General features: G+C 46.0%; 2 protein-coding genes across 2 annotated transcripts in view; both read right to left on the reverse strand.

The window, feature by feature from the left end:
* The window catches only part of casq2 (calsequestrin 2), a 7,071-nt gene extending 437 nt beyond the window's left edge, over positions 1-6,634 (reverse strand). Inside the window, exons 1-11 of the mRNA XM_084477972.1 lie at positions 6,179-6,634; positions 3,917-4,001; positions 3,286-3,386; positions 2,882-2,993; positions 2,350-2,423; positions 1,927-2,057; positions 1,426-1,471; positions 1,286-1,340; positions 723-823; positions 464-538; positions 1-282 (exon numbers count right to left, since the gene is read on the reverse strand). The exon at positions 1-282 is cut by the window's left edge and continues 437 nt beyond it. Coding sequence (XP_084334098.1) covers positions 1-282; positions 464-538; positions 723-823; positions 1,286-1,340; positions 1,426-1,471; positions 1,927-2,057; positions 2,350-2,423; positions 2,882-2,993; positions 3,286-3,386; positions 3,917-4,001; positions 6,179-6,415 — 1,299 coding nt within the window. The 5' untranslated portion in view covers positions 6,416-6,634. The remainder of the gene's footprint in view (positions 283-463; positions 539-722; positions 824-1,285; positions 1,341-1,425; positions 1,472-1,926; positions 2,058-2,349; positions 2,424-2,881; positions 2,994-3,285; positions 3,387-3,916; positions 4,002-6,178) is intronic.
* Positions 6,635-8,626: 1,992 nt separating this feature from the next.
* On the reverse strand, positions 8,627-8,947 carry LOC311358153 (potassium voltage-gated channel subfamily E member 2-like; the record flags this gene model as incomplete). The annotated part of the gene is made up of 1 exon (XM_084478155.1): positions 8,627-8,947. The coding sequence occupies one exon, from the start codon at positions 8,945-8,947 to the stop codon at positions 8,627-8,629; it is 321 nt and encodes a 106-aa protein (XP_084334281.1).
* Between the last annotated feature and the right edge of the window lie 8,937 nt (positions 8,948-17,884).

Here is a 17,884-nt window from a genome sequence, read left to right on the forward strand (position 1 = left end):
ATCATCATCATCATCATCATCATCATCATCATCATCATCATCATCATCGTCATCATCATCATCATCATCATCATCATCATCATCATCGTCATCCTCATCACTGTCATCATCATCATCGTCTTCGTCATCATCGTCTTCGTCATCATCATCGTCGTCATCGTCTTCCTCATCATCATCCTCAGTGTTGACTTTGCCAGAGAGAACGTCTTCTATCCAGTCCTCCAGCTCCTGGGCGGTGGGCAGGTCCTCCTCGTCGTCCATCACCATCCACACGCTGTCGGCCTGTAGCACGGCGGCACACAGCTCGTTAAGGAGAACATCCACCTCGTTAAGAACGCCACCTCGTTAACCAATCAAGTGAAGGAAGGTGAAGAAATGTACATAGAACGTCTGAGTCAGTCAGAACGTTCTGACTGACGGAGACATCGAGACCTTCTTCTCCCAGAGGAGGAGGTGGACTTACGTCTGTGACGTTGACCACTCCGATCTGAGGCCTGAACAGGTCCACCTTGAAGGTCTTCTCCCAGTACGGGATCATCTGAGGACATGGGAACACAGCAACGCGTGAGATGTGTCAAGGTCAGTAAAGTCATCCAGGTCTATCCAGCACTGCCGTCAGGATGAGATCAGTCAGTCCGTCCATCCGTCCCGTCAGTCTCTCCGTCCGTCTCTCCGTCCGTCTCTCCGTCTGTCTGTCTGTCCATAATGTGATGTGGTCTCACCAGGGAGAAGTCGTCGGGGTCAATCCAGACGATGCTGAGGTCCGGTAGATGGGTGTTCTCGCGGGCTACCTGCTTCAGGATCTCCAGGAACTCAAAACCGTCTGCCGGGACACACAACACGGGCCAGGTCAGGAGACACCATCACCATCATCAAGAGTCCTCAAAACATTACTTTTCTAGCATAGAGATGGTGTTGAAAGCCATTGTTTCGGCTGATGCATCCGTGTCTCTGAAATTGTCCTGCTTGGGATACTAAATGTATGTGTAATAAACATAAACATCAAATATTACAGTAAAATAGATTTCGATTTCAGTCAGACTTACTGATAAAGTAAGGTTAAATAAACCATTTCATGTTATATATAGGCCTTATCTCATACTACTGAAAATCTTTTCTCCTTTTCTACTTCTATTTAAGTAATATGTGAGGTGTGTGTGTGTGTGTGAGAGGTAAGGTAAGACACACGGCCCTACGGCCTCTCACACCACTGCATAACAGACGCATCCCGTAGTCCTGTATCTGACTCTCTGTATGAGACGTGATGTCAGAGCGGTGGCCTCACCCGGGTCCTCCTCTTCAGCGAAGGCGACGATGTGGATCCCTTCGATATCGTCCTCCTGAGAGGAAGAGACCAGGCATGTTGACGTCACGCCAGTGCACCATGACGCCCATTGACACGGTGTGATCCATCTCTCTACTCACCCAGGTCTCAAACATGTCCTCAGCACGCAGCTTCCTCAGGGTCGGCCTGAAAACACAACAGACACGGTCAGTCTCCACCACACACACACACCGCCTCTTTTAAATATCACGTTTAAACGTAATATTTAAGAACCAGCCCACAGTTATATCCAAAGTGATTTAAAGTGAATGTTAAGGCATAAGGCGCCTACAAGTAGAATGCAAACAATGTGTTTGTGTGTGTGTGTGTGTGTGTGTGTGTGTGTGTGTGTGTGTGTGTAGGTGAGGTCAGGTGACCTGTGTGTGTGGTCAGGTGACCTGTGTGAGGTCAGGTGACCTGTGTGTGTGGTCAGGTGACCTGTGTGCTGTCAGGTGACCTGTGTGTGTGGTCAGGTGACCTGTGTGCTGTCAGGTGACCTGTGTGAGGTCAGGTGACCTGTGTGTGTGGTCAGGTGACCTGTGTGTGTGATCAGGTGACGTGTGTGGTCAGATGACCTGTGTGAGGTCAGGTGACCTGCGTACCGTCTGTGCTTGGTGATGAAGGCCACCAGCTCCTCCTCTGAGTGCGGTTTCTCGGGAATGGTGACCGGCTCCTCCATGAAGGGCTCGTAGAAGTCCACCTCGTTCATCTTCAGGGTCAGCTGCTTGGCCACCTGGAGCAGCAGGGAAACACCAGCTCATTTGTGTATTCAAAAACAACCAGGTCATTCATGACTTCATAAACAACCAGGTCATTCATTAATTCAAAAACCACCAGGTCATTCATGACTTCATAAACAACCAGATTATTCATGACATTTTTACATTTTTTTCTTCATTCGTTCTGATTTATAATTAGTTTCCTCTTGTTACTTTTGTCATTGGATCATTCATTCCTTTCCTTTATTAAATAAAGACTAATACATGTTTTATATATTATGATGTGTGTTTATGCATGTAACTCACAGTTTTCTCAAACGTGGCAAAGAACTTAATGTAGGGCTGAAACTGCTCAGCTGCCTCTTTAAACGCCTCGAAATCTGGAGCAGGAAGGAGCCGTAGAGAGGGGTGAGATTAAGACCTCAGACGGTGTTTATATTAACGCACCACTCATGTCATCACCATCCAGCCCACATCCGAGGACTCTTCCGCTGCTCTCCGGAGACATGCCGCTGATACATTAACTCGACCAAAATAGTCGAACTTTGACCTCTTATAGAGTCCGGTCTCAGAGAGGCGCTCGGAGGAGAATCAAAAGCTTTAGTGATCCTGGCCGACCGCAGTGAACTCAGTTCCCCGGTTTGGAGAACAGTAATAGTAAGAGCAACAACAGCTGGGATGATGGTGTGATACGTACATGGCCCGTTAAGCCCTAGACTGTCACTGTGATTAAGGGCTGTACAAATACAATTGAATTGAATTGATGCTGGAAGAAAATAAACTGTGTCAAATGGTCGGTTGTCATGGTAACCTCCACACGGTGATGCTCAACACTCACGTTCTGACTCCTGGTTCTTGAAGAAGCCGACCAGCCTGATGTCTTCATCCATCCTGTCGAAGGCCCTGAGCTCCAGAGCGTTGTCCAGCACCTCCACAGGTTCCTCCAACAGCTACAGACACACACACAGCAGGGGGCCAGGGCCTTCAGAGAAACACTGGGCTGTGGGATGTTTAGCATGTCATTTGAGAGGGCAAATCTTTCCTCAGGGCTGAAACTATCACACACTGGTTACAATACCAGAAAAACACAACCAATCAGATTGCACATGAAACGGTTTCATTCAAAAATGTGAAACTTTAAAAGAAAAACGATAGTTTCTAGAGTGGCTAACAGAATGTCGCTTTGTAAGATTTACAATAATAGGATTTCAACACGGTTAAGTCCCAGTTTAACTTCCTCACATCCAGCAGGAACTCTGTCATGGTGTTGGCCGACAGCAGACCATCAAACTCGATGACGCGGTCCTCCTTGAACACATACACGCTGTCCACCTCCTCCAGACCTGCAGGGAAACACCTGGACATGACAACCACTCCTCCTTTACACCCTCTCCTGTTGAACAATAAGGTGTTTGCTTTAAAAGGACTCCTGCACCCGTTACTGCTCAGTCATTTACATAGGCGTTACGCTTTGATCCAAAGCACCATATTCTTTGAGATACATCACTAATGAGCAGGTAGGTGTCAGGCTTCTTCAGGGCGGTAGAAGCTCGGGAGGTAGAGCGGGTTGACTGGCAACCGGAAGGTTGCTAGTTTGATCTCCTAGCTGGGTGCCGAAGTGTCCTTTAGCGAGATGCCTAACCCTAACTGCTCCCGACGAGCTGGCTGTCGCCCTGTGTTGTTGACTCCACTGTCGGTGTGTGAATGTGTGAATGAATGTTTGTAAGTCGCTTTGGTTAAAAGCGTCAGCAAAATCCCCTAAATGTAAATGTAAATGTACATGCTTCTTTCTGGGGAATGCTGACAAGTAGGTTGTGGACATTGATGAGCAGTTCAATTTGATCAAGCAGTGGTGGGATAATTCCCTGCTTACCCAGTTTCTTGGCCACCTTGGCATCTTTCTTGGCATCCACCATTCCAAATCCGATGTCCTTCTCCTCCAGAACCTGGGCCACCAGCTTCACAGAACACACAGAAGGACAGGTCAATGACTGGCTGGTGGGAGAAGGTCAACGTGTAAGTGTAATGAAGTCTATACACCAGCTAGGAAAGCTACATTAGCATCACATGATTAAGCTACATTAGCATCACACTAATGAAATGGAACCTTCTACAGGGCACCTTGAGATTGACAGACTTAAAAGGAGATTGACGACCCTAAAGGACATATAGTGCAAGGGTACCGGTCAATGTGTTTGTATCTGGTTTTGAACCTATTCAGCGGACTCCAGGGTGTCAAAAGATCTTTTCACACAAAAGTGTTTCTTGGCAGGAAGATGGAGTGGGGCTGGACATAGAGTGCTCGTGATGACATCAGGAAGATGACAAGTGAGAGAGTATCAGGGCTAAAGAGACGTGGTAATACATCATCTCCCAAAGCGCCTCGCTCCGAAATAGAAGCCAAGCATCACCGTATATTGTGCTCTAAAATTAAATCAAATGTCTTGACATTTAAACGAATGCGCAGACATTTTAGGAGAGAGGCTTTTTTTGACATTCAAATGAGAAGATAGACCCCAATCTGACCTCTGTCTGTAGAAATTATGTATGGTTGAGAAAATCCAGAGAATCTACAACTGTGTGTTAGCCGTGCTAGCCGAATGCATGGAGGTAGGGGGATACACAAGCATTAGCTTCTGTGATTATAAACCTTCAGAGTTTCCAAATGCCATTAATGTAAACAATAAATAAAGTTGAAATAAAGTCATCTATATAAAGTTTTAAAAAGTAATCTATGTAACGAGTGAAAACCAATGTGTCATTTCTCATTTTGGATAAAGATTTTTAATTGAAAATTAAAAGCGCCAAAACATTTTGCTCACTAGCGATGGCCGGCTCTGGAGACCTATCTAGGCCCCACCTGTTGTGTGCACGACTGAAGCTATTATCAGGTCGTAAGCAACACTGGACTCGGGTTTCCTCTGACAGATCACAGAGTAAATCAACACCAGCAATGTGAAACCAGAGACTGGGAACAGTGCACACACAGTGCATACAGTGCCCTCTGTGGTAGCCCACTCAGGAACACATCAGAAATCTATTTCAGGGTATTCTGTTAAAGATGGCTGTGTCCGGCCGCCCTGGCAGACAGAATATGAATGTTAGTTTGATTATTTGTTTTACAACCAAGAGGGATATGTCAATGGAGTACTCTCATGGTTTGCTCAAACTGATAGCTGAAGGTGGATCTCTAACCCCAGAACAGATCCTTTTGGTGTGTCGGCGACATGCCTCAGATATCCCTGTGAGAGCTAAGTGTGTGGACTGGGTGTCTGAGCGCTGCAGGCTGTTGCTAGAGAACAAGGCGTGACAAGCTTTCATGAAGCCTGTAAAAGTCTCGCAGCCCACTCGATTCTGCAAGGCTCAAATCCAACTGGGCATCAGAGGTGAACCCAAGAAACACAGACAAGTCCAGAGGCGGCTGGAATGGTTTTCGCATGACTCATGGAGCAAAGGTGCAAACCGTGAGATGCACTTGCTACTTGGGTGCCAGCTCAGGTCTGACACTGACACTGAGCTCATCTGCCGAAGCAAAGGGTTTGATGTACGAAAGCCTGACAACACCCAGGCAACAATGAGGTGATGTCCAAGTGCATTAATGCATCTATACCGTTACATTTTAACAACATTAAATGCATCTGGAAGAACGAACAATGTCACTCTACATGGACACAAAAAATGTCTGCATGTGTATGTGCATCGGCATACAAAGGGTGTCTATATATATACACAGTACATTGTGACCTTGGGAAGTCATGCATACCTCCTGGAACATACATCCATGCAGTGAGTTAAGAGGCTGATAACATCTGATCCTAACGTCACATTCTATTCAGTGATGGAAAGATGGAGCTACTGTACAATCAAACCAGTACCGTAAGACTCATGACCTTGTGAACGCCAACCTCTCTGAACACCTGCTGCCTTACCCCCGCCCCGATCCCATCTCTCTCCCACCCATAATTCAGATTTCTTTCTGTGTATTTTTGTTTGTTTACATTAACCGGAAGCTTGTCATGCAGTCACGCTGTTCCGCCTGGACTGTCTGTCCTCCCTGCCTGGACTCCCGGTCTGTCCTCCCTGTCTGTCCCCTGCCTGGACTCCCGGTCTGTCCTGTCTTCTCCGAAGCCCTTACCTCCAGAACCATCTCGGTCATTTGGTGTTTCTTCTGCAGCTCCTTGCTGTCCGGGATGGGCTCGTGGTAGAGCAGACACAGCATGCTGTACTTGTTCATGGCCTTGCGGTAGTTCCTGTCATTGATGTCCAGGACGCGGTCCTTCCCGTCGTAGCGGGGGAACTCCAGACCCTTCTCGGCCGGCGCCACACTCACCAGGCCCAGGAAGGGAAGCAGCATCAGCCAAAGGTGGTGCATGATCAACCCTTTACCCCCCGGTAGCACAATATACAAACAAATGAATCAAAGCAGCCAATCAAAAAGGTCTGGAAATCGTTCCTGCAATGGTGCTGCAAAATATCAGAGGAAGGGCATGCTCCTTCAAAGGTGTCCTCCGAAACCTAATTCTGAACGGAAAAGAGTAGCGACCATCCAGTGATTCTGGTCCCCCTCCCTGGCTGCCTGGCTCCTTCACTCCAGCAGAGACAAAGGGAGTGTGGAGGCCGGAGGTGACCGGAGGGGGGCTGGATACTCCACATCGCAGCAGCCCCACAGAACAGGGCCATTTTTAGGAGACCAGTTGTTTGGAGGCTAAAAATAACCAGGTAATGACTGGGGAAAGAGCGGGGGAAAGAGAGCAACCGGAGGAGTAGATCAGTGGAGACTTAGAGGGGGGCCTTTATCACCTCTATCACCTCTATCTGATGTCACTGACTCTTGGGGCTCTGGGGGTGCGTTGGGGAAAGAGTTGATCCAGAGATCCGGGGTGGGGGGGGGTTGTGTATTTTTAGGATGCGTAAGTCTGTGGAGGCGATGGGCCGCGCAGGATAAGAGCGGCGAAGCTGAAGTGGAAAAGGCGAAAGTATTTTAAGTTACAGCAGTTCACAGGGCCAGCAAACAGGTGGCCAAGGGCACTGTCACGGTTTACAATGCAGAGGAGAAAATGCAAATTGAACGTCCAGTATGGGTTCTGTTAATCGTTATATAGATATAATATAATATGTTTGTAATCAGCCAGAGCGCTACAGTATCACTATGAAATCCATATGAGGTTCAAATAGAACACTGTGTCTGGTGGTCAATTAATTTCAAAGATATAATTTCTAATTGTTGATATTAGTAGTAGTGTTATGACCCTTGTTCATAGTTGAAAGTTAGATGGGTTTGTGTTAAAGCTGTGTTCATGTTTCCTTGCATGCTAGCCTGTTATATATGTGGTCAGTTGATACATTTGTTTGACTGGATGATGAGTTGATGATGATGAGTTAATTGGCGTGCATGTTTAAGGTGTGGGTGAGATCTCCTCTGATTGGCTTGCCAGGTGGCAGTGAGTTTCAAACCTCAATAGTGGACCACACCTCGTGGCCTCACCTGCTCAGGTGTTGTGTGTTCATGTGAGTGTTTGTCCTAAGCCTGTTTGCAGTCACAGTAGTTATCAGGAAGAAAAAAAGATTATCTTACACCGACTAAGATATTGAAAAAACGTTAAGTTTCATTATCCCAGAGTATGACAAACTGCAGAAACCACATGTTTTCGCTTTGAACAAAGTATCACTCATATGGAGGACAAGCACATGGAGCTTATCATGGTTGCAGGATCCCTTCCCACACTCCAGCTACGTGGCTTATGGGCTCCTCCAACATAGGCAACCGGTTGATGTTCAAAACGGTTTATTTATAGATTTGTAAGAGAAGGTGTTCAGTTCCGCCATGTCAGAGCGGTGTGTGGTTGATAGCAGGTTCATCATGTTTGCATTGCTGGCCCAACGCAGCACAGTTGTGCAGCCTCACCCAGCCCCTGAGTCTAGTCAGCCGGACTAGTGCCAGGTGAGTGAGTGCCATCAACCACACACTCATAATGATAACCGCTGATGATAACGAAAAACGCTGTTAGGAAAGACAACATCCTTTAAAATTGAGCTGAAAACGATAATGAAGTGCTATAATCAGCTTTTTACGATTTTACCTCTGAGTTGAAACAATGTGGAGCATTTCCACTGATACCCTCACACCCTATCCTATAGGTGTAAAGCAATCCGATTGAACTTACACACAGAGCGCAGTAACTATCTACAGCTGTGTGTTAGCCGTGCTAGCCGAACTATTCCCTATCAGTGTCTGTCGTCGCTCCTCCATGAAGAGTTCCCCATGGGGGTTCTATCTAGGTACCAAGATCATAACTGCAGGTACGGCTGCAATAAAATAAAATAAATACACACCTTTTGTACTCCCCTTTATTATGACGTTGAACTTTGAAGTAAGTTGTTTGGTTGTCTTTTTACGTGTACACTTTTTGGATTAATTTGTAATGTTTCCATTTCTCTTCTTGTCGATGATGACAAGGAAGATGATGATTATAACAAGGAGCATGATGATGATGATGTTGTTGACGATGATGGTGAGCAGGATAATGATGATGATGACGACGGTGAGGAGGAAGATAACACGATGGCGTCCCTCCGGGTTGCCTCAGCTGGCGGCGGCGTTGGCGTAGCCCTGCGTGGTCTGCTCCGTCCACTCCCCCTCGATGTACTTGTGGTACGGGTCGTTGGAGTGCTCCCGGCGCTTGGACTTGACGGTGCTCACCAGCATGGCCACGATGATGAAGGCGAACATGCCGATCATCACGGCCAGGTACCACTCCACATTCAGGAAGTTCTCCTCCAGCAGGGTCTTGTCCAGCGCGTCGGCCGCCGCGGAGGAGTTCCGTCGCCAGGCGTCCAGGTACCGGCCCAGGGCCCGGGTCAGGGAGTCCTCCAGGCGGAGCGTCCCGTTGGACCGGGCGGCCATGCTGCTCTCTGGGGGAGAGAAAAAGGGAGACAGGTTGGTCTGTGTGCCCCTCACACTCCAGCACACGTCCAAGAGGAACCGCAACCATGGCTCCACAGGGAGTCTGAGGAAACTAAGACTAACCCCTAACCCCTAACCCCTAATCCTAACCCTAACCCTAACCCTGTCGCCCTAACCCTAACCCTTGGAACATGTTTGGCTCACCTCTGCCTCTGCGTCTCCCTGGAAGAAGGGTGGATGTGATGGAAGGGTGGGTGTGGAGGAAGGGTGGATGTGGTGGTTCCTCGTGACCGGAGAGGCACAGGAGAGCAGGAGATCCGTAGAAAAGCTTCTGGTCGGAGCTTTAAAGCTCGCTCCACTGCTGACCTCACAGGAGCACACGGCCAAGCTGCTGAATTCTAACGTTATCTTTTCTGGGTAAACAACAAATATGTTTCCTGTGTGTGTGTGTGTGTGTGTGTGTGTGTGTGTGTGTGTGTGTGTGTGTGTGTGTGTGTGTGTGTGTGTGTGTGTGTGTGTGTGTGTGTGTGTGACTTTGAGCTTTGAGTCTTGAGGGTAGATGAGAAGGAGGTGGGAGTGGTGTGGTCAAGGTCACTTTAACCCTGACACACACACAAAATACAAATACACTTGGGAATCGTATTGGACGGTCAATTAAATGGCTATGATTCTGTCTAATTGGAAATCTGAAATGTATCATAGCTGTGAATCGAGTCCCTGCAAATAACAAGGGCAATGAACTGGTAGTTTGACCCATAAGCCCCTACATGGCAGCACTGTGCAGCCATGGTAGTTTGACCATAAAGCCCCTAGATAGCAGCACTGTGCAGCCATGGTAGTTTGACCCTCATGCCTGTAGATAGCAGCACTGTGCAGCCATGGTAGTTTGACCCTTAAGCCTCTAGGTGGCAGCACCTTGCAGCCATGGAAGTTTGACCCTTATTAAGCCTCTAGGTGGCAGCATCTAGACTCTTTGGTATTGAAGTAAAAAAAATTTCCAATGTCACTTACTTCATTTTTCTTTCTATGGAATTATTTGATGCGAGCCGCTGCAGTGCTTTAATTCCCCATCCTGGAAGAATAAAGTATGAACCTTACTACCTATCAATGCCTCCTGTGTTATTTTGATGAGCTCACATCCTCTTGAGTGCTGATGTTCAGGAAGTGAAGCCAAAGGCAACATTATTTGTAGTGGTGTCCATTCTTTCTCCTTTTAGTTCCCCAGATCTTCTGTGAAACAAGAAGAACAAGAGAATACAGGATATTGTCTTATTGTCTTCAATATTTGAAGTATATAAACACACACACACACACACACACACACGGGAGAAATGAAACATATTTCATGAGCAAGTTTCCTACAGTGCTCAAGACAGCAGAACTTGTCTTGTCCTTACCTAATGTAGCAGAGAGTGTATGCACATCCAACTATGTACATAAAAAAAGTGTCAAATAATAAGAAAAAGTATAACTGCACACTGTCGCTGCTGCTCCCAGTGATTTTATTAAATTTTCACAACGTTTCAACCGTAGTAGGGCTTTGTCAGGTGTTAACAGGAACAAGGGGTGGGAAGGGATATATACCCATGAAAATGGGCATTGTTCTCAATTAGCCAATCAAGGAGTAAGGGATGTAATGTAGGCCTAAAGATAAAAGCTAACCGTGTGGGCTATAGGACATGTAAATACATTGTTTATATAAATACTACAAGTGTTGTACAATAACAATCTTGGCTTACTCACTAGAAAAAAACAGTAAAAACGGTATCAAAACCCTCCCTCCAGAGTCTGTTCAAGTGCTACACATATCACATCCACCACATAACGAAAGTCAAAGTAAACAAAAATGTTTACAAAGAAAGAAAAGGAGAAGTCTCCATACAAAATGATGGTGAACTGGTCATACAGTATGGTGTAACAGGTTATCACGTATCACCAACTGTAAAGAAACAGAAATGACAGTCAGACACAGAATAACAGGCGAAGTGGAAAGTTTTGCGTTGTAAGTAGGCGTTCATAATTTCCACCTCTAGGTGGCCGTTCCACTTTGTGGAAATTATGAACGCGAAACTTTCCACATACACGCCCTCAATAGTATGGCTCCATATGGACTAAATGAAGAGTTTGACCTCAAGCCTTTTTTATGAATCAATCCAGACTATACTGTATCTGCCTGTTATTCTGTGTCTGACTGTCATTTCTGTTTCTCTGCAGTTGGTGTTACGTGATAACCTGTTGCACCATAATATATGACCAGTTCACCATCATTTTGTATGGAGACGTCTCCTTTGTTTTGTGGTGGATGTGATATGTTTGTGTAGCACTTGAACAGACTCTGGGGGGAGGTTTTTGATACGGTTTTGATACTGTTTTTACTGTTTTTTTTTTCTAGTGAGTAAGCCAAGATTGTTATTGTACAACACTTGTAGTATTTATATAAACAATGTATTTACATGTCCTATAGCCCAAATGGTTATATTTTACACGTATAAGATGATGTATTTAATTGATGAACATTACGTCCCTTACTCTTTTATTGGCTAAATGAGAACATTTTCATGGGTATCCCCTCCCACCCTTTGTTCCTGTTAACACCTGACGAAGACCTACTACGGTCGAAACGTTGTCAAAATCTGTGAAAGTCTTTTTCTTATTACTTGTCCTTACCTAACCCTTGTCTTGGCGGTGTAATCCGGACATTTCAACATAGAATGTCTAATATGAAGAGAACTGGTACTCTCATGGTGACTTCTGAACTGGTTGCAGTAACACACCTCTGTCCATGCGAGGGCGCTCGCCGGTGAGTGCAGATGGGAGTCTACGGGGTTTCACCATGATATTCCACTTTTCTCAGGGTGTAAATTTTGTCAAGTAATTTGAAAGTCATATTCAAAAGTTGGGGCTAAGATAATACACTCAGCTGAATATTGATTTTTTTTTTTTAAGTTCACTTAGCTGTTCTAAAAATCCGTTCAAAAAGATGATGACATCACTGCCAGAGGTCCTGCTTTAGGCCTACTGCAAGTTCTGAGTCACTTTTGCACTTCTGCATATATTATATATATATCATCATGTCATAGCAGTTATGTATACGCTCATTATACAACAGGTAGGAACCAATCAGATCGCTTGATTTAAGCCACCCGTTTTATAAACATAAATATAAATAAATATAATATATAAAAATTTGCTTAGACAGAAATTCCTCCTTAAAATAATGTTTTTGATTCTGCTTCAGCTTCAGATGCCATCAAGAGGGGTCTCTGGTCGTAATCAGTCGCAAGTCCTTCCCTGACCAATCAGCATTCATTAGCAGAATGCTAGCTTGTACGGCCAACAAACGGCCAAACTGTAAGAAATCTAAAGGACATAAAGTACTCATTCATTCGACTTTTGAACTATAATCTATATTGAACTTGCGAAATCTACAATAAAATCTGCTATATTTCAACGACAAGCAGTCGATGAAATGCAGTCGTCTATCCCCATAGACCCCCATTCAATCTGCACTCATGCGATCACCCCCAGTGGAATTCTAATGGAACTGCAACCAAGTTCGCTACAATGGGGCTCAATAGAGAGTGCCAAGGCTCTCCGTAGACGGGCTCTGATTTCAATCAGAACATAAACAAGGAAATTACGAGGGAGTGCAAACAATTTTGCAAAGTGTTTTGCAAAGCATTTTGCAAAGTGTTTTGCGGATTGAAATGTCACTTGAATTTTGGGCGCTATAGCTTTTCCATTTGAATAAAGGCACAAAATGTGACAAAATGTTAATTCTATTTTTATTGTTATAACTTTTTCAAATTGAATTGAGGATTTCATTGTCACTTTGCATATTAAAATACACTTTGAATAACATATTTTCAAATGACATTATTCAATTGCATAATGCAATGGCTTATTGAATTGTAAATTGCAAAGTCATTTGAATTTTTCTACATATATGCTTCGATATGAGTCCTCCTGGCCAGGCCCGTAGCTACGAGGTCACAGAGGTCCGGCCCTCTGTCATTTTAGTAGCGATAAAAACAATCTGGTGCAGAAACCACATGATGTGGTTTCTGCTTTTGGTGCCCCCCCCCCCCCCCCCCCCCCCCCCTCCAACAAACCTGAACCCCCGCAACTCCCCAACCCCCCGGACCTCACTGTTTCAAACCCTGGCTGCGGCCCTGCTCCTGGGCAGTCCCGTCCACGTCCGGCCCTGGGGGGTCTGGTCCAGGGGGGTCCTGGGGGCTCTGGTCCTGGGGGGTCCGGTCCTTGGGGGTCCTGGGGGCTCTGGTCCTGGGGGGTCCGGTCCTGGGGGGTCCTGGCAGTTCCTGCAGAGAGCCGTCTTCTGTCTCATGGCGCGGCAGTGGGCTGGGTGTAGTGGCTGAGGTCTCAGGAGACGTGTTGGATACCTCCCCAGATACATCAGTTATTTTTGAAAGACAGTAGGAGACTAGAATAGCGTGCCGCTTGGAGGCTGTCTGCGGCAGTCTTGGGGCCCGTGCATACCCATCCTGAGGCCGGGCTGTGGTCTGTGGGATCCTACCAGTACCTTTCCACACATGCAAATATAACTGACACTCCCATCCTCATCCTCTCTCTCATCCTCACTCTTCTCTCTCTCTCTCTCTCTCTCTCTCTCTCTCTCTCTCTCTATCTCTCTCTCTCTTCCTCGCTTCTCTCTCTCTCTCTCTCTCTCTCTCTCTCTCTCTCTCCACCAGGTATAACCAGAGACCTTCACTCTGTAAAAGACACCATGCGTGGTCATCATGAACAGAGCACACTGGCGCTGGTGTCTGCTTACGTTGCCTCTTCTCACTGAAGGGCCTTGATGTGTCTCAATTCTGTGCACACACACACCAAAACAAAACACACAAAGTAGAGCCTGGGATTCCAGTGGTTCATGGCTGTTGTTGTTATTGTTGTTGTTGTTGTTGTTGTTCTCCAGAGACGATGCTCTGTTGTGTTAGGCTACTCATCTTTGTCTACACAAACGGCCGTTTCACACCACGCCACCTTCCACGGCAACTTCCTCATTGTGACGGCATCAACCCTTTAAGCATGACTCACTCCATAATGCGTGGAATGTCATATTATCTTGTGTATCTCTTCCTGGATCATTGAGTCACTGCAGCGTGGGGGACGGTATAAGCCCTCGCTAAGTGACGAGCATGCCTGGCTGAGCCACCGGTGAATTGGAACGGAGCCCCCTGCGGCCCGCTCAGACCGCTGTTTTGACTGTTCGTGGTCAATATTTCCCTTCGCCATTGAACTCCAAGACAACACGGATTACCGCAGAATCCCATGCACGCCGCCCGGGGTTAGCCAGAACTGTGTGGAGAGAATGGGAGGAATGCGTGTGCTGTGCACCATGCATGCTTTCCGATGCTCTCTGATGCCTGTCTGCTGTACATCTGAGCGCTCACAACACATTCCTCACATGTTATCGGTGTGTGTCTCGTTTACCTCGTCTCACCTCTGAACCGGTAGGATCAGTATCTCTCAGGGGGTATAGATCATCGTTTCGTAGTGTGTGTTGAGATGATGGTATTATATTATATTCTCAATTTGAGTGACAACTATTTAACTTTGGTGGTCGCTGATCGAGGATAATTAGCTTACTCATCAAGCATAATTATGGAGCGACATTTTTCCCATCAGTCTGTCTGACACTGTTTTGTGATCACGTGTTACGATCCAGGCTCAGTGGTGATATACTCTTGGTTGGGGTGCTCAAGCACTACATTTCATATCAGCACCCCTACAAAAAATATAATTATTATTCGTAATTATTATTATTTTCCCATATCAATTTAGAAGGAGCAGAAGTAGGGAAGATAATTTAATGGCGCAGTTTTAAGATGAAACTTTTTTCTGGCAGAAACGTTGGTTCAAATCAGTCGTTAGCCTACTTCACTCAGACGACATTTCTCAAGTCTCAGCAAAGACTCATCACATTCTGAGCAGGACTTGGATCCATGCCACTCCAAGAGTTCTCCCACAATGAGTTTCCCCCACCTCTTATGAGTAGGCCTAGTACTGGCTTCTTTCTTGCCCTAATGACATATGTATACCGTATAGGCTACTTATACGTTATAGCGCATCCAGAAAATGTTACTCATGAGGTGAACAGTTATGGAAGCAAATTATTTAACAGCCTTTTAGTAATTCATTAAAAGTATTATTGTTGTAAATTAAAATGTCATATATATAAAAATATGAATGTTATTAATTGTTATCCAGCGAAATTAGTAATTTAGCAGGGGGGTGGAACACTCCGCAAGGCCCTGTATGCCACCTAAAGGTCCGCTCCGAGAGTCGCCTTGGACCAGCTCAATAGAGACGCAGTCCACATGGGATTAACAGGGTTTATTGTCCTATTTATTAGCCCGAACTAACCAGGTCCGAGTCTAGTACCCTGAATGTGTATAATGAGCAGTGTGACGTGAGGGAGAGTGGAGAGTACAGAGGGGATGTCAACTGATGAAAAACTCATTTGATCCTTTGTGGTATAGTTTGGGGCTAGGTATGACTCGTAGAGTGGTAAATGTTTATTCAGAGACACAATGTAGACGAGCTGGCACTCTGGAGGTGATTCATGAAGAAACTCTCCAACACAGGTAAGAATTCAGTTTATATCGGAAGGGGCAGACTGGTAAATAAGCCACGTCTACAGGTTTTAATTTACCCAGGTAAACCTTTGGTCTGTCTTGGCTTGGGCGGAAATGGCAAAGAGCCCATGTTTATAGTGTCTGAATTATCTTCAATCTCATAAAACTTTATCTGGTGTTGTGTTAACCCACCTATGTGTAGAATAAAATATTCATAACCGGTGTTAGAATGTGGTCTAAATAAAGCATTGACTAAAATAATTGACTTTACAACACAAAGACCACGCTAACCCGACATACAACTCAATTATCAGCAACCGAACCAGAATACACCAAACAGAGCCAGCGGCCTCTAGATACTCCAACAAGTTCTCCACCTGATTGCGTCTGGAAGACCAACCGTCACCGGTGGCACCGTGCCCCAGCTGATGGCCTTCTCAGCTCCTATAGCTCCCTGCATCAGAGGGGCACATTCACAAAAAGTGCAGCAGGGAGCCAGGGAGACACCCCGTCCAGCCAGTGCTCGGAGCAGCCAAGGGCCCTCAACAGTTATCATAGTTGGCATTCGCTCACGTCGTAAGTCACTTTGAACAAAAGAACGAGACGTGGAGAAAGGTATTTTTCCTCGGGCCCTTGGCTTTGTTCTCTACACATCAGACCTGTTTCACAGAGCTGTCGTCGCGGCTGGCTCCTCGATCTCTACACATCCAACCCGTTTCACAGAGCCTTTGACACTGTTGGCTCGATCTTACAGACGAGACTAGTTTCACAGAGCCGTTGACGCTGTTCGCTTGATCTTACAGACCAGACTAGTTCCACAGAGCTGTCGCCGCAGGCTGAACACAGGTGTCACTCATTACACCCATCAAGGGTCTGCTTGCTTTATGTTCCAGACCATGGCTAGCAGACCAATGTAGATAATGTTGGCCCTTTGACCTTTTCACGGGGCAGTCCTAGCTGCGTCTACTTAAAACACACCTTACATGTTCACAATGGGCTTGTGGCTGCTGCAGAGGCATGGCTCATGAAAACGACCTGTTAGCTGTTCTGAGACGACCGCAGAACCCATCGTGTCTCCTGCATATATAGCAAGCACACACACACACACACACACACACACACACACACACACACACACACACACATAAACACACGCATGCAAACATAAACAGACACATATAGAATTGTAGACACACCGCCAAGTGTCCTGAGACAAGTGAATGCATTACAACAGTGTCCCTGTATGACCCAGCTGTGATGTGATTGGTACTTGGTGTTGCTGCCTCTCTGTTGCCAGAACCAGACCTTGAGCAGGCCCCGCCCCACCCGCGCAGGGGCATCGCCATGACAACCAGCCCCAACCTAAGAGTTAAGCCCTGAGCGAGCATCATCTTATCATTCAGCGCCGCTGCATCTGGCTGATATTATGGGACTGCTGGGCATCAGCAAGGCGAGGCATGCCATTGTTATATCAGCTGGCCTCCAACCCTTCCTCACAATATTTAGACATTCCTACAATGTCAGAGAGTCAGGATTACAGTGCAAGGACTTATCATTATTGCAATAAATGTGTGGAATTATTTACCGTATTAAACAAGGACACAATGCTTATCAGGAAGTATTAAGTGCAGTATCCCCGTGCTGATGCTCTGAGGCCAGTGAGACATTTGTATGAGTATTGAGTATTGTTCAGGTTTTTTTTTTGCTCGCCGTCTAACAGTGACAATGAACAAAGACGCGCCTGGATGCCAGTACTTTTCCAGAGGACAATATCATGAGTCTCCCCTTGGGGGCGAGGGAGGGCTGTGGGCTGGGCTGGGGGGGTGCACGCTGTAAAAATGGTGTTCGTGCGTGTGGGTTTGGTTTTCTATCTCAATTTATTTATAGATTTATTTAAAATGTGCATTAAAATGAATTCTGTTATCCATGATATGGTACATTTTCTGAGGGGAGGACTGAACTCGAATAACATTAAGACCATGAGGACTAGGGTCAGGAATCCGTGGTGATGTTTTCCGCTATTTATCAGCTCCCGTGGTTATCTATTAGCTTTGGCTAAATAACTAGCACATAACCTTCCATTTAAAAGAGGCCCATGTCCCCCGTTGTTTGTCAATGTGCTGAGCCAAAACCACTGTGCGCAGCGTGCAGGGCATCGTTGAGCTCTGGGGTGGCGATCCCAGGTGGATTGGGATTAAATTACCAACCAGAGAAGGCCAGTAGGCCAATATGGTGCAGCTTGTCCATCAAAATTCCTCTATATTGCAAGGACTCAATAGATTTGTAGTTATATAAAACTTGATTTTGCCATGTAGGCTATTGCATGAGAACGCTGTGG

The sequence above is a fragment of the Micromesistius poutassou genome, assembly GCF_964030765.1.
Source record: "Micromesistius poutassou genome assembly, chromosome: 14".
Lineage (NCBI taxonomy): Eukaryota > Metazoa > Chordata > Actinopteri > Gadiformes > Gadidae > Micromesistius > Micromesistius poutassou.